The sequence below is a fragment of the Podarcis cretensis genome (genome assembly GCF_951804945.1).
Source record: "Podarcis cretensis genome assembly, chromosome: 2".
Taxonomy (NCBI): domain Eukaryota; kingdom Metazoa; phylum Chordata; class Lepidosauria; order Squamata; family Lacertidae; genus Podarcis; species Podarcis cretensis.
In genome coordinates, this window is record NC_137171.1 from 5,342,123 (window position 1) to 5,358,926 (window position 16,804).

Below are 16,804 nucleotides of genomic sequence, written 5' to 3' on the forward strand. Positions count from 1 at the left end.
ATGTCAATCAAATCAGCCAAAGGTCTGGTTAAAAAGGAACATTTTTGCCTGGCACATAAAGGTGTATAATGAAGGTGCCAGGTCAGCCTCCCTGGGGAAAGCATTCTACATACGAGGAGTCACTGCAGAAAAGGCCCCGTTCTCATGTTGCCACCCTCCAGACCTCTCGAGGAGCCTCACGAAGGAGAGCCTCAGAAGATGATCTCTCTTAGGCTAGGTTCATATGGAAAGAGGCGGTCATTAAAGTATTGTGGTCCTAAGCCATTTGAAAACCTTAAACTGTGCTCAATTTACTGGTGCTTCCTGATGAAAATAACAAGAAGGCTAAGTAAGCTACCCCAAAGACATACTGTGTGCCATGACAAATCTTCCTTTGCAATGTGCTTGGGGAAGTTTTGGGTTTTTGTTGTTGTTGTTTAGTTGTGTCCGACTCTCCGTGACCCCATGGACCAGAGCACACCAAGCACTCCTGTCTTCCACTGCCTCCCGCAGTTTGGTCAAACTCATGCTGGTAGCTTCGAGAACACTGTCCAACCATCTCGTCCTCTGTCGTCCCCTTCTCCTTGTGCCCTCCATCTTTCCCAACATCAGGGTCTTTTCCAGGGAGTCTTCTCTTCTCATGAGGTGGCCAAAGTATTACTTGCCGTTTATCTGTGGTGGTAGGCCTGGCTGGCGTCTCCTTGGAACAATGCATTCTAGTGTGCTCTAAAATTGTGCAGGGATTCTGCAGCTACTGAGTGGCGTCTTAAAATGAAATTCCAACATCACGTTTTAACATCCATATAAATCATCATCATCATCATCATAATCATAATAATTTATTTATACCCCGCCTATCTGGCTGGGTTTCCCCAGACACTCTGGGCGGCTTCCAACAGAATATTAAAATACAATAGTCTATTAAACATTAAAAGCTTCCCTAAACAGGGCTACCTTCAGATGTCTTCTAAAAGTCTGGTAGTTGTTTTTCTCTTTGACATCTGGTGAGAGGGTGTTCCACAGGGTGGGTGCCACTACCGAGAAGGCCCTCTGCCTGGGTCCCTGTAACTTGGCTTCTTGCAGGGAGAGAACCGCCAGAAGGCCCTCGGCACTAGACCTCAGTGTCTGGGCAGAATGATGGAGGTGGAGACACTCCTTCAGGTATACAAGGCCGTTTAGGGCTTTAAAGGTCAGCACCAACACTTTGAATTGCACTCGTAAATGTACTGGGAGCCAGTGTAGGTCTTTCAAGACCGGTGTTATGTGGTCTCGGAGGCCACTCCCAGTCACCAGTCTAGCTGCCGCATTCTGGATTAGTTGTAGTTTCCGGGTCACCTTCAAAGGTTAGCCCCACATAGAGCACATTGCAGTAGTCCAAGTGAAAGATAACTAGAGCATGCACCACTCCGGCGAGACAGTCTGTGGGCAGGTAGAGTCTCAGCCTGCATACCAGATGGAGCTGATAAACAGCTGCCCTGGACACAGAATTGACCTGCGCCTCCATAGACAGCTGTTAGTCCAGAATGACTCCCAGGCTGCGCACCTGGTCCTTCAGGGGCACAGTTACCCCACTCAGGACCAGGGACTCCTCCACACCCGCCCACCTCCTGTCCCCCAAAAACAGTACTTCTGTCTTGTCAGGATTCAACCTCAATCTGTTAGCCGCCATCCATCCTCCAACCGCCTCCAGGCACTCACACAGGACCTTCACCGCCTTCACTGGTTCTGATTTAAAGGAGAGGTAGAGCTGGGTGTCATCTGCATACTGATGAACACCCAGCGCAAACCCCCTGATGATCTCTCCCAGCAGCTGCATGTAGATGTTGAAAAGCATGGGGGAGCCCAGGGGTCTGAACACTCATTCCCCACCACCACTTTCTGAACATGGCCCAGGAGGAAAGACTGGAACCACTGTATAACAGTGCCCCCAGCTCCCAGCCCCTCTAGACAGTCCAGAAGGATGTTATGGTTGATGGTGTCAAAAGCCGCTGAGAGATCCAGCAGAACTAGGAAACAGCTCTCACCTTTGTCCCTAGCCTGCTGGAGATCACCGACCAGTGCAACCAAGGCAGTTTCAGTCCCATGATGAGGCCTGAATCTCGACTGGAAGGGATCCAAATGGTCCACTTCTTCCAGGCGTGCCTGGAGTTGTTCAGCAACCACTCGCTCAGTCACCTTGCCCAATAATGGAAAATTTGAGACTGGGCGATAGCTGGACATATTGGTCACATCTAAAGATGGTTTTCTAAGAAGCGGTTTGATAACCGCCTCTTTCAGCGGGTCTGGGAAGGCTCCCTCACAGAGAGAAGCATTCACCACCCCGTGAAGCCAATCTCCCAGCCCTTCCCGGCTAGCTTTTATAAACCAGGATGGGCAAGAATCAAGGAGACAGGTAGTTGGTTTCACTCGTCCAAGCAGCCTGTCCACATCCTCGGAGGTAACATATTGGAATTGATCCCATGAAACTTGACTAGTCAGGACTCTAGCACTCTGCCATTTTGAAATATGTCATTTTGAAATCTATCATACAGTGAGCTTGATTTCAGTGACACATTGAGAGGCTACTTTTCCAGCTTTTTTGTAGATGTAGATTTCTGCCACAGCACAAGAACTGTCCAACAACGCAATCCTATATATTTCTGCTCAGAAATATGCCCAACTGAGTTCAGTTGGACTTGCCCCCGGATACGTAGGATAGGACTGCAGCCTAAAGGTAAAGACCCTGACCGTTAGGTCCAGTCGCGGACGACTCTGCGCACTCATCTCGCTCTATAGGCCGAGGGAGCCTGCATTTGTCCGCGGACAGCTTCCGGGTCATGTGGCCAGCTTCTGAGCAGCACACGGAAGCGTTGTTTCCCTTCCCACTGGAGCGGTACCTATTTATCTACTTTCACTATGATGTGCTTTTGAACTGCTAGGTGGGCAGGAGATGGGACTGAGCAACAGGAGCTCACCCCGTTGTGGGGATTCGAACCACCGACCTTCTGATTGGCAAGCCCTAGGCTCAGTGGTTTAGACCACAGCGTCATCTGCAGCCTAAGAGAGCTCTAAATCACAACAAATATGTGGGCGGTTTGAGGTGCTGGTTTATATTGGGGAGTAAAAGAGCAATATTGAATGGACCATGTTGATACATCACAGTACAGTGGTACCTCACAAGACGAATGCCTCGCAAGACGAAAAACGCGCAAGACGAAAGAGTTTTCCGTTTTTTGAGTCGTTCCGCAAGACGAATTTCCCTATGGGCTTGCTTTGTAAGACGAAACGTCTTGCGAGTTCTTGCGAGTTTGTTTCCTTTTTCTTAAAGCCGCTAAGCCGTTAATCGCCGCTAAGCCGCTAAGCCGTTAATCGCCGCTAAGCCGCTAATAGCCGTGCTTCGCAAGACGAAAAAACCGCAAGACGAAGAGACTCGCGGAACGGATTAATTTTGTCTTGCGAGGCACCACCGTAATCAATAGTTACTGTGAACATGGAGTTAGCTCCCACTTTGTTCCTCTACTATCTGGTGCAACAAATCATGATCCTTGATTTAGGCCACATTCACCATACATTTAAAGTGCTATGCTGCCACTTTAAACATTGTGGCTGATGCTTTTCTGCCCCTGCGTGACTGCAAAAACAGAGCCTGTCTCTCCATCAGTTTTCAAAAGAGAGTGATTTGTATGAATGAGAGGGTTTTGACTTTCTGCCAAGTTGTTTGTCAGGCAAAAAAGAGGAGCCCCTTTCTGTCAACAGTCTAAATCTGGCTTGTACTTTGTACATCTGCGAATGTTCTGGAGGGCTTGGTTGCAGTTGGCTGGCCAGTTGGAGCTGAGCTCACGGTGACCTTGCCTTTGCGTGTTTGTAGTGTAATCATTGCTGATTGTATGCTTGACTGTTGAGGGACACACTGGTGAATAATTGTTTTGCTAATATGAATACAGTGGAACCTCAGGTTACAGACACTTCAGGTTACAGACTCCGCTAACCCAGAAATAGTACCTCGGGTTAGGAACTTTGCTTCAGGATGAAAACAGAAATCGTGCGCCAGTGGCGTGGCAGCAGCGGGAGGCGCCATTAGCTAAAGTGGTGCTTCAGGTTAAGAACAGTTTCAGGTTAAGAATGGACCTCCAGAACGAATTAAGTTCTTAACCGGAGGTACCACTGTACAGTACATGCTGTTATTGCTGTGTAAATGTGTATTACTCAGATCATATTTACATTTGAGAGGAACATAAAGGTCTTCCATACACACAAGGTCTTCAATACAAGGTGTCTGGAACATCTTCCATACACAGAAACTACTGGTCCTTGTGTGAACAACTGTGCTGTTGTCACATCTGGGCGGGCATGATTAGAGGGTAATTGTGGGTGGTGTTAGAGCATCTGCTGGGCCCAGTGAAGCCTGTGGGCAAGAGTTTTCCTCACCCCCCTGGCTAGAGCGGCTGTGTTGTATTAATTATTCGAGTGTTGGACTAGGTCCCCGGAAGCCAGGGTTCAAATCCGCACTCAGCCATGAAGCTTACTGGGTTACTTTGGGTAAGTCAGTGCCTCTTAGCTTTAACCTACCTCACAGGGTTGTTGGAAGGATAAAAAGGAAGGAGGAAAGGTGGGATATAGTTGTAGTAGAGGCTGCAGTAGTAATATAAAGATCAGCAGGAAAATGTAGGCAATGCCTAGCATAATTGCTGAAGCTGCGAAGGGGCCAAGCAGTTGATAGCAGGTTCATTGCCCTATGTACTCCCTTGATCCTCCCTGTAACTTACATGTAAGGTAAAGGTAAAGAGACCCCTGACCATTAGGTCCAGTCGTGACCGACTCTGGGGTTGTGGCGCTCATCTCGCTTTATTGGCCAAGGGAGCCAGTGTACAGCTTCCGGGTCATGTGGCCAGCATGACTAAGCCACTTCTGGTGAACCAGAGCAGCGCATGGAAACGCTGTTTACCTTCCCGCCGGAGTGGTACCTATTTATCTACTTGCACTTTGATGTGCTTTTGAACTGTTAGGTTGGCAGGAGCTGGGACTGAGCAACGGGAGCTCACCCCGTCACGAGGATTCGAACCGCCGACCTTCTGATCGGCAAGTCCTAGGCTCTGTGGTTTAACCCACAGCGCCACCTGCGTCCCTTAACTTACATGTACATGGATGCAAATTGCTTGACTTGCATATAATATAGTGGGCAGAATTTGGGTTACCTTGGGGGTGGGGTGTGCGTGTATTATGTACCGTATTTTTCACTCTATAACACGCACCAGACCATAACACGCACGTAGTTTTTAGAGGAGGAAAACAAGAGGAAAAAAAATTCTAAACGAAACAGTGGATGTATGATTTTTGTGGTTCATGCTGTGGCCACAGACATGTGATCTGACAGTGAGTTTGGAGTAGCCCAATGCAAAAATCCTGAGGATCCATGCTTTGTAACCACGTTTTTGCACCACTGCGGCCCCAGGCAACAGTGGGTGCGTGATTTTTTTGGTGCAAGATGTAGCCATGGACACGCTATGTGATCTGATGGTGAATTTGGGGTGACCCAGTGCAAAAATCCTGAGGATCCATGTGGATCCATGCTTTGTAACCACGTTTTAAGTGGGGAGGGAAGGAAAAGGACTCAAGGGACAAGGAGCACGCATGGGGTATGCGGAGAAGGATGCTGCTAATAATGCAGAACAGGGGTTTAAGGGGAGAAGAAGCACGCGTGGGTGGGTGGAGAAGGATGCTGCTAATAATGAAGAAGAGGAGTATAAGGGGAGAAGGCTCCTCTCCTCTCCCACTTTTCTCCTTTAAAGCAAGCAGGCTCTGCTTTTCTCCCTCCTCCCTGCTCATCCCCGGCTTAGTGAGCTGAAAAACTTTGCTGCTATTTAGCGAGTGGGGAGGAGAGAGGGACAGAGAGCCTGCTTGCTTTAAAGGAGCAAAGCAGGAGAGGAGAGGAGCCGCTTACATGGCTCTTCTCACGCTTTGCTGTTTCAAAGTGAGCCACGGAGGAGGGAAGGAAGGGGAACCATTGATCCTCTGCTCATGACTGCAGCAGATCCCCCCAGCCACCCATAGGCATTCGCTCCATAACACGCACAGACATTTCCCCTTACTTTTTAGGAGGAAAAAAGTGAGTGTTATGGTGCAAAAAATACGGTATATATAAATGTGGAGTATATACAGCGCTCTGCCTAGAGTGACTGGACTGGTGGTGAAACGGGTTACAGGCTCAATTCTACGCAGGTTTACTTGAAAGCAAGCCCAGCTGCATTTGTAAATATACCCAACCAAGATATCTTGGTACCAGGAATAAGGGAAGACCAAATGGAACTTTTCCCCTGTGGTGATATTATCAATATAATAATCAGTAGTCTGCAAGGTTGGGTTTAGTAACCAGCCAAAATGTATGCTTCCTACTGGCTCTGACTCTCCCCTAAGAGGGAAGATGTTGCATCACAGCAAAGTCTGACTTTTGCCTTTTCCCATAAAATAAATTGCTAAATAAAAAACTTTTTCATGCTTTAGCCATTGTCCCGTGTAGTGTTTCCAGTGGCTGGAAGCCTTGTTGACTAAGACAGCAGGCTCACATGGTGGATCCAAAGAACCACTTTAATGTGTCTGGAGACTGGTTCTCCAAAAGGCAAACCTCAGTCCTGTTCTTGCTGTTTGTATCTCCTGGGCTCCTGCTTCCCTTGTCCTTTTGGGGAAGTCAGGCTGCTGCCTGCCGCTAATTTATCTCTTCTCACCCAGCTCCTTTGCTTATATCTTCCCAGAGCAAGTCATCTGATGTGGTGAGTATCTCATCCAAATACAAGCAGATGTACGAGTGCCGGCTACCTGCTGCCGCAGTGAAGATCCACCATGAAAAAGAGGAACACCCACGGAGTTACAGTGGACTTGGAATCTCAGAACTGCTGAAGCCCATGGAAGTGGCCCCTTGCCTTACCAAGGTAACTTTGGGCTAAGGGTTGGGATTAAATGTTGGGGGACCAGATGCAAGAAGAGAAGCAGTGAGTGAAGCCTGTTCCCCCTGTCCCTGGGGAAATTTGCAAGGATGATTACCCTCAATCATCCTTGTTTTTCCTTTGCCAACAATCTCTTGCTGTCATGAGGACTGCCTCCTTTAAGGAACCGAAGCTGGTACTCAGCTAAAATGCTAACTTCAATCTTGCAGCCTTATTAAAACTCCACTGAGTTTCTTTCTCTTTCTCCCCCTCCCCTCTCTCCACTCCTGAGTCCTTGAGCTTTCCCCACTTTTATAACCAAAACTTCAGTGAAACTCAACACTTCCATGTCCACTCCACTCATTTGCATGATTAGGCATTGCCTAATTTGGGTGTAATACTTCAAGAGAATTATAATGCAATGGGGCTCTTACAACAAGATTTTTTGCTTCAGCCAAATCACCTAGGCTTTAACTTCTCCCTTTTCTCTCAGACCAAGGACTGGTGGACGTACGAGTTCTGCTACGGGAAGCACATCCAGCAATACCACATGGAAGGTACTCTCTTCTCTTTTGTCGGTTTCTCTCATCTGCTTGGTTTAGGTTCAAAGTAGGTATGGGGAGCCTCTGACCCTCCAGCCCCTCCTATCCAGCCTTCTGCAAGCCCCACACCCCCCAGACCATGTTTGCTTGCTTTACCCAACTGGGCTGGGTTCTTTTCATCTCCACTGTAACGGAAGGTTTAAACCTCCCCACCCCGGATGCCACAACAGTGAAGAATATATGATTCACTCAGAGCAGAAGTGGGCGGGTGGTGGCAAAGACAGGTCTGGGAGTCATGCTTGCCTGCTTCTCAACTGCAATATGCATTGGCACAATTTGCTTTGGTGGAACAGGAGGGTTGCTGCAATAACCCACTGTTCCAGAGGGCCCACCAACTCTCAGAAATGGCTTCTGGGAGGTGAAATGGAGTTGTGGTAGAAAAGACAGCCAAGGAAGTCTTATTATTCAAAAGAGTTCCACTCAACTTTCTCTGTATACAATGCTCATTTTCCCCCTTTTAATATTAGTCAGCCTGAAGGTCTTTGGCATGAAAGGTGGAGTAGAAATAAATAATCAGTGAACAGTTAAGCCGGGGATTGGGAGCCTTTGGCTCCTCAGGTGCCTCTGGACCACAACTCCAATGATTGCTGACCAGGGCTGGTGGGAAACTCCAGCAGTATCTGAGAGCCTCCGGTGCTCCATCACTGGATTCAGCTTGCTACTTCCTTGCTGCAAAGTGCCTCCCACTTTGCTGATCTGCAGTGGGAAAGGAGCAACCACAGTCCCCAGAATTGTGTCGTGAGTGTAGTGCCACCCTTTTAATAAACCTTAACCGTAGGTCTGTATACATGGTTAATTCTTACAGTAGTCTTATAATGAGAGGTCCATAGTCTCCCCATATTGTAGAGTTTGGCCAGGGTGGGGGTCTTCCAGCACTGTCAGAGGCTGATGACTGAAGCAGTTCATGTCAGCAAACCAGGAATGGCTGTCCAGCTACTTTGAACTGATAGGGTGCATGGCTGTGTTCTCAAAAGGAAGTGGGGGTTCTTCAGTCTGGTGTGCTCTCCCTCTTTGCATCAATATGCAGATTTGAAACTTTACTTCTTACTAATCCCTTCCGTTTCTTAGCTGGTATAGCCCCTAATCTATAACCACAAAATTTATGCAAACAAAACATATGTGTCAGGAAGCTAGTGGCGTGATTAGCTTAGACCAGAATATTTAACATTTTGTTTTTAGTGAAAGGGCGTCTTTTGTGTGTGGTGATCAGTGTAGCCAGATTCATAGCTTGAATTTACACTGTGTCAGCACAACTGAAGCAGGTCTTTTCTCAGCCTCTGGTTCATGCTAAGATGTTGTTGTTATCATCATTATCATCATCATCATCACCATCATCATCATCACCTGAGGTCCAAGCTTCCAGTTAACAAAGTGACACTTTTCATCTTTCCCTGTGTCTTCCCCCACCCCCAGAGTCTGAAATCAAAGGTGACATTCTGTACCTGGGGTACTACCAGTCCGCATTCGACTGGGACAACGAAACTGCCAAGGTGGGTGTTCCCTAGGCCCTTGATCACTTCATGCGATGGGGAAAAAGTTGAGTGAGCATCCCTAAGGCTTAAGTAGCTCTCCAACCTCCTAACTGCTGAACATAAATCAAATCTGATGTTTCACTTGCTTTTCTTAATAGACTTTTCCTCCCGCTTCCCCCAGCCTGAAGCTCTTAGATTTAGTGTACCTTGAGATAGAACACTCTTGACATCAGTAGAGGGGAATGACAATGAAAACTCCCAATTTGTAAGTCACTTTGGGTCACTTCAGGCACAAGCAAAAGCATATCTCTTTAACCAGGCCTTTGGTTGTTAACTTTTTGTTTTTGCCTTTTAGAAGAGGTGGGGAAGTTTTTAATGTGTCTTTCCCCCCCTTGGTTTTAATGCATGTATGTGCAGTGGGTTTATTTTGCTTGTAAGTTGCTTTGTGCTGGCTGGGGCTGATAGTGTGCTGGAGTCCAGGAATCTCTGGAAGGGTTCCAGTTTGGGGAAGGCTTCTCCAATGGAAAATAGGGACAGATGCCACTGCTGCCGCTGAGGGAGGCGGGGAGAAGAAAAGGAACAGATGCGGGTAAAGTAGAGAAGAGGTCTGGAGGTCCCTCCTTGCTATGCACAAGGAGTTTAAAAAAGCAGAGTAAGGCAGTTCTTGGAGTCATATTCCAAAGCAAATTAAGCCCCTGGTTCAGGAGCCTTCCTGTCCCATGATAAGGGATGATGAGAGTTGCAGTACAACAATATTTGGAGAGCACCAGCTTGGGGGAGGGTATGCTAAGGACACTCTGCAGCTGTCCCTGAATCTAGGCCCAGCTCAAAGCAGATTACCTTCAGCTTCTGCTCAATAGGGACTTGCAGCTAATTAGAGATAAAAAGGATCGAAGCAGTGAAACTCCCCCACCCCACCCCCAAGGCCTTGAGTGTTTTCTGGTTCTCTCTCCCCGCATCACAGGCTTCCAAGCAGCACAAGCTGAAGCGTTACCACAGCCAGACCTATGTCAACGGATCCAAGTGCAACTTGAACGGGAAGCCCCGGGAGGCTGAAGTCAGGGTAAGGAAAGGAACTTGGGTGCACTGTGTGGAAGTTTCCTGAGTCAGCAGCTGAGAGGAAAGGAAGTATGGTTCTCTTGTCCTTTAGAACCCTTCATGCACAAGTGAAAGTCTCCATTCAGGTAGCCAGAGCTGTGTGATGGGCAGGAACAGACATTTTCCATGTATCCCACCAGATGCTGCTGGACTACAGCTGCCATAATTCCTGGCCATTGACAATGCTGGCTGGGGCTGATGAGAATTGGAGGGCCACAGGGTCCCTGGTCTATAGTTGACTTGAGAGATGTTGAGCCGAGAGTTGGAAGTTGGGCCTCGGAATGCTTGGAATATGGGTTCTCCTCCTGCGTTTCATGCAGAGGAGAGAGCTGTAAAGAGCTTCCTGCTTGTGCTGTCATACATGTTAGTTTGTTCCCCATTTTTCCTCTTGCAAATGCCTGATCATTGGCTGCCAAGCCACCTTTTAAGTTGTTGTTGTTAACATATAAAACTCTGACCAACTCAGGGCCAGGGTTTTTCTGACATGCATAGAAAACTCACCTGCTTGCTCAGGCTTTCCCTGACAATTAGCACTGGATCCTTCTGCCCTACACCACAGGCAATAATCCACAATGTACTTTTTTATTGGAATAATTTTATTGCTTGTTTTCTTTCTATCTTGGTAAACTGCTTTGAGATTTATTTGTAATCAGAAGAGGTATCAAATATATATATAATCAATAAGTAAATAGATTAGGCTTTTATGTAGCCACCAAGGAAGTGTTAGGAAGTGCACATTGTGAAACAGAAGGAAATGGAGGGACATTGTCTCATAAATTTACCCTGCTGCTGTTTGAACTTGGGCTGACCCTTCAACCCAGGGATGTGGGACCTGTGCTGCTACAGATCTTGCTAGATGCACTCCCATCACTCCTGACCATTGGCTATGCAAACTGCGGCTGATGGGAGTCTAACCACATGTGGAGGGACTCGGAGTCCCCATGCTCTCTTTAACCAATGTGACCTTCCCCCTTTGTCCTGGCAGAGAGACCTGGATTTCATGCATGTGCCTTTCAAAGCGAGATTAGCCTCTCTTCTGTCCCCACTCCTGGCAACTCATGGAAAGCTATCTTGGGGGTAAGGGCCATAGCTCAGTGAGTGGAGCATGTGCAGTGGGTACAGGAGTCCCAGGCAAAATCTTGGCCATATCCATCTTTAAAGGCTCTCCAGGAGAAGGGCAAGGAAAGTTTGGTGCCTGAGTTCCTGCAGAGCTGCTGGTTACCAGAGGAATAGAACACAAAGCACTAGGCTAGATGGACGCTATGATCTGAGTCAGTATAAAACAGCTTTCTATATTTTTCTATATCTAAATCGCAGTTTCTGTGTGAGGAAGGTTCAGGTGACTACATTGCCCGTGTGGACGAGCCCCAGTCCTGCTCCTACGTGCTGACCATCCACACCACCCGCATCTGCCACCACCCATTTCTGCGGCCACCGTCCACTGCCACCCCTCAGACCATCCGCTGTCACCCAGCCCTGAGCCCGGCAGAATATGTGGAATATGTCAAGGCCCAAGTGTGTAAGTAGTACAACTGGTCAGGGAGGAGGTGGAGGCCCCTTCAGTGCCCTCTTGGCCAGGGCTATTCACTTTGATCTGGTGGCCTTTTTAGAACTTAGCCCTTGCAAGGTAGGATACAGCAGTGTGACAGAAGTATCTTAAGTGCATTTGAAGCGTAAGCCCCTCCTTTCAGGGCGATTGAATGGTGTGTAGAGTTCTCTTGTGTGCATCACAACCTAAAAGCAGAAACAGAATAAAGAGTTGGTGTTAAGGGATGCCCTTTCCTCATTTGCCTTCTCTGTTGCTGAGAGAATAGGCATGGGGGGGGGGGGACAGTGTGGTGTAGTGAAGACTGTGCTGGCTTGGATTCAAATTCCACTTAGCCTGAAAAGCACTAGATGACTTTATCTCATTTTGTATTTTGAACACTACACCTCCCAACACAAAACAAAGTATGCAGGTATTTTCACCTGTGTAATGTGGTCACTTGGTGGCAGAATGCCAGATTTCTTGGCACAGGATTTCAGGATTCCTATTTCTGGTGCCCACTTTGCCCTCCAAATGCCAGAAGAGCCGCATAGCACAGGGAGGGCAAACAGGGTAGTATTTGAGCGCTGACTGCCAAGGAGTCCTGCTTGCTTGGGAGAATATTGTCTTGTTGCATTGGATGCTATGATGATGACCTGTTTCTTACCTGGACATACTGGGGTGGGTGGGTGTGTTTGCGTGTCTAATGTATATTGTGTAAATTTTTGCAGCTGACACAAAGCGCAAAGTGGAGGAGATCTCTGAAGAGCTGAAGACTCTAGACACACGGCTGTGGAACGAGCGAGACCCCAACTCTGCCGTTCAGGATTCAGATGGCAATGGTAGGGAACTACCTGGCAAGACAGTCCTGCAAGGATGTTACTGAAATCTAGCCGTGGGGTGGGGTGATCACATGGAACCTGAGGCAAGTCACCATTTTAAAAAGTCAGTAAATACAGTGGACCATCCGGATACAAACTTAATTCATTCCAGGGGTCCGTATGTACCCCGAAAAGTCCACATCTAGAGGTGCTGATTTTGTGCATGTGTGCAACGCGATAGCGTGCTTCATATGTGTGAAGTGCGCAGAGCGCATGGTGAAACCTGGAAGTATACACTTCTGGGTTTTGCCACGTTCACAACCTGAAAGGTACATTACCCGAAGGTAACGTAACCCGAGGGTCCACTGTATGGCCTTCAGTGCCAAAAAACATACTGGTCCTCTGATTTTTGTGTTGGGATAATGTGCAAGGACCCTTACACAATGTGCCTTCATCCTTAGGGGCACTCTGCAGTTTCAGATGTCTATTGGTGCAATTCTGTCAGATGGGGAAGCTATCTGCAAAGAAGACATTGAACCTGCATTTGTTCTCTTGTGAAAACAGCAGTGCTGTACAAGAGACAGAAATGCATCTTTTTCTTGCATTTGAGAGTTGTGCTCTCAGTGTACAACTTAGGACTTGGTTTGCTTCAGTGTTCAGGAGTTGTAATGATCTGATATTGTACAAAATTTTACATAAAAGTCTTCCAGTTGCAGAAGCTTAGAAATCATTTTAGAAAAGTAAATATATAAGCAGATTGTCTTAAACATTTTGTTCATCATTGTAAAAGAAAATATATTGTAATCCATTTTTTCATTAGTGGGGGGTGGGGGGTAAGGTTCGGGATGAAACAGGACCTTCACCTCTTTAGGGGGCAGTACCTGCTCTTGCCATTTTGGAAGCTAGAAACCTGTAAAAAGGAACTGCTGTTCTCAATGTGCTGAATTCTGCATTTGTGTGGTGCAGAGTATTCTCTATCCTGAGTGTAATTGTAGAAATGCTCTTGGTAAGCCCAAATGACTTTGCTCCCACCTAAAAACTTTGTTTTGCCTGTTTGGTCAGTGACCCCAGAGCCTGTTCCAACTGCTTCTCCTCCTGAAAGCGACCCAGGTGATGACTCTGATTTCTGGGAGAGAGCGCTGCGGGGAGATGAGAAGACAGCCCAGATGCCAGACCAAACAAAGGTAACCTCCTGTCATCACACCTGATCATAACCAGTATCTGTCCAAATACTTTTAGTGTGTGTGTGTGTGTGTGTGTGTGTGTGTATTCTTACCCTCAAAGTTGGTATATTTTCCTTTTTCTTGATTCTGACACCACCGGTGCGGGAGTTCTTTGTTTTTTATTTAGGCATGTTGCTGAGGCACTTATCAGTATCCCCTGAATTATAAGATTTGACTTATCAGTGAATTCTTCTATTTTATAGATTTATATCCTGACTTCAGCAACATAGCAGTCATAACAGGGAGACAATAAAATTCAAGTAATGAAAAAGAAACTCAGCTAATTGTCTTAAGCCTGCACAAACACAACTAATTATAAGAGGCCTTTCTGGCTAAAAACATCTTCAAAGTGCATTTAAAAGCACACACAGGAATTACCTTGTGCATAGGATAGTTATGGGAGGGGTGGAGCATCTGCTTTGCACGCAGGTTCAGGCCCCGGCATATCCAGATAAGGTTGGAAGAGGCACTTTTCTCAAACCCTCGAAAGCCCCTGTCAGTCAGTCAAACGGCCAGACGCTGATCTGACACTGTCGAAGGCAGATTCCTATGTTCCTGTAAGTTGCCTCACCACTGTCAATGTCTTAGTGTTGCATCCAAGCACAGCCATATATTCCATATCTACTAAATCAGGGCTGGGGAACCTCCAGGCCACCAGATCTCCACATCTGGCCCACAAGCTCAATTCAGCCAAGCCATGTCCACTGCCCTACACCTCACGTGACACATCTCGAACAAAGCTTTGCAAGGGACATCACAAGACCCACCAAATTAGCTGCTTGTCACCTGCGGGCAAAAAGATCAGCTAGTGTCCTTTTAACACCAGGTGATTGGCCTGTCAAAATTGTCCTATGCAAGGTGGGGAAGCTAGTGATCTGGCCCACTGGGCAGATACAGTACCCCACTGCAGTATTAGATAGATGCATCTGTTCATTGTTGGCTCATGCACCATTGATGTTGGTGTTGTTATATGTTTATTATATTATTATATTTATTTTGTTGTTGTTATATTTTTATTATATATTTTGTTGTTATATTTTTATGTTATGAACTACTACTAAACTATCTACTAAATCAGGGCTGGGGAACCTCCAGGCCACCAGATCTCCACATCTGGCCCACAAGCTCACTTCAGCCGGACTTCCGGGTCAGCGCCATCAGCTAATGGCGGATTCCCTTTGATCGGGAGGGGATCGGCTCCATGGAAATCGGGTCCTTTCCGCTGCGGCGAAGCGGGGACCCCTATAAATCGCAGGCGGTGAAGCCTGGGAACGTGGGGACTCGGCGGGCACCTTTTGCGCCCCCCCAGCTTGTGAGGAAGCCTTTTTCGGGGCTTCGGAGCGGAACGGGGAAAGCGGCGCGGTGCTGTGAGTTGATTGCTTCTTTCGTGGAGCGAAGCCGCATGGCTGTTGCTGGAGAGCGTTGACTTCTTTCCTGGAACAATTGGACTCTAAAGAAAGTACCCGTGAGTAGGGGGAATTGGATTTATCGGCAAAGAAGGGAAAAAAAGACTTAATTGGCTACCGCGGCGGGAGGTCTAAACAGGAAGTCTGCCTTCTGCTTTGTATATAGATCAAAGCATAGAGACTTTTGAGCTAAAGCGCTGGAAATAAGTTTGGAAAGGGTTGCTTTCCAACTTGAGAACTCTTTTGAACCCCCCTCCTAGAAGCAGGGAAGGAAGGGGGCCATTTTAGACTGTTTAAACCTGCATGAAGAGAGGGGAAATGCTTAAAATCCACCGCTCAGACATGGGAACGGTCTGCCTGTGAAGTAAGACTGTTGCTTTTTAGCCTGTGTGTCAGCTGTCAACAGAAGGATTTTGACAGTAAGTTGGATACATCGTGGCCAGCTTCAGTTCTCTGTTTGTTAAGAAGGGGGGGGGGAAGCAACTGGAAGGTAACTAAATTGGAACTGTTTCTATTTCTCGGCTGGAGAAAAAGTTACTTTTTTTGGACTATTGCAACTGTGTCCACCTAGAGGGACTCTTAGAAATTGCAACAAGGGGAATTTTCCACTGGTAAACAGGAACAGCTTATCTGAGATTGACCTTGGTTTTTCTGCTGCTTTATTGTTATGGCAGATGGGAAAGAGAAAATAGACGCGTCAGTTCTGAGGTCTGGGAAAGCTTGGGGGCAGCGAAGGCAATCAACTGCTGGCCTTCCTACTGCATCTGGGTCGGCATCAACACAATCTAAGTCTAGTGGAATGTCAGAAGAAGCCGTAGCGAATGCATTGGTTAAGCTTAATGAAACTTTGTTACAACTCAGTACGAAGGTTGAAGAGACTAATAAGGTCGAAGAGACCAATAAGAAGGTAGATACTGCAAATAAAAAAATTGATTTAAATACAGAAACACTAGATAATTTGGGGGGAAAGGTGAACAGTAATACAGAATCTATTCAGAAATTACTGCAGGAATCGAAATTGACTCAGGAAAAAACTGCTGCTGTGGAAGTTAAAGTAGTGCAATTGGAAACAGAGAAGGTTCCAGGCCTACAGAAAGAAATTGCAGATCACAAGCTGACGTTGTCTATGATCGAATTGAAAGAAAAACAGACAAATTTAAGGATCAGAGCTGTTCCTGAACTGGAGAAGGGCACCTTGACAGATTTTTTGACACAAGAATTTGCAGAGTTTTGGAAATCGGAATTGAAACAAGAAGATTTTAAGATCGTGAGGGCTTTCAGATTAGGAAAAGGAGGAAAAAAGATTAAAATAAGGGACTGTCTGATTACCCTCTGATCCAAAGAAGAAAGGGATAAAATTTTGGGTTTGCATTTTAAGAACCCTTTGACAATTCTGCAATCAAGAGTGGAAATCGTCAAAGATATACTGAAACATCTCTTGGATCTAAGATACGACTTTGGAGATTTGGTTGCCCTATTGAGAAAAAACAACATTATTTTCAGGTGGGAATTCCCCCAAGGCCTATCTTTCCGTTTCAAAGGAAGAAAGATAAAAATAAGATCAGTGGAGGAAAAAGATAAGTTTTTGAGAACACATGGAGAAGATCTGCAGAAAGGACTTGGAAAAGAGCCAGCCGCACTGGACAAGAGTCCACCAAAAAAAGGGAAACCAACGCCACCGACCGATATAGACAAACTACTGGGCGCCGTTGGAGGAGAAGGAGAGTAAATACACCATGACACTGCAAGTATTAAGTTGGAATGTTAATGGACTGAACT

The 16,804-nt window shown here is 46.7% G+C and overlaps 1 protein-coding gene across 3 annotated transcripts in view; it reads left to right on the forward strand.

Moving 5' to 3' along the window:
- OS9 (OS9 endoplasmic reticulum lectin) overlaps positions 1-16,804 on the forward strand; it is a 39,835-nt gene that overhangs the window by 4,605 nt on the left and 18,426 nt on the right. For 2 of the 3 annotated variants that reach the window (XM_079966698.1, XM_079966700.1), the window contains exons 2-8: positions 6,708-6,884; positions 7,372-7,435; positions 8,894-8,970; positions 9,917-10,015; positions 11,368-11,569; positions 12,307-12,432; positions 13,459-13,580. In XM_079966698.1, the coding sequence (XP_079822824.1) occupies positions 6,708-6,884; positions 7,372-7,435; positions 8,894-8,970; positions 9,917-10,015; positions 11,368-11,569; positions 12,307-12,432; positions 13,459-13,580 (867 nt within the window). The remainder of the gene's footprint in view (positions 1-6,707; positions 6,885-7,371; positions 7,436-8,893; positions 8,971-9,916; positions 10,016-11,367; positions 11,570-12,306; positions 12,433-13,458; positions 13,581-16,804) is intronic. The other variant, XM_079966699.1, reaches the window with a different exon arrangement.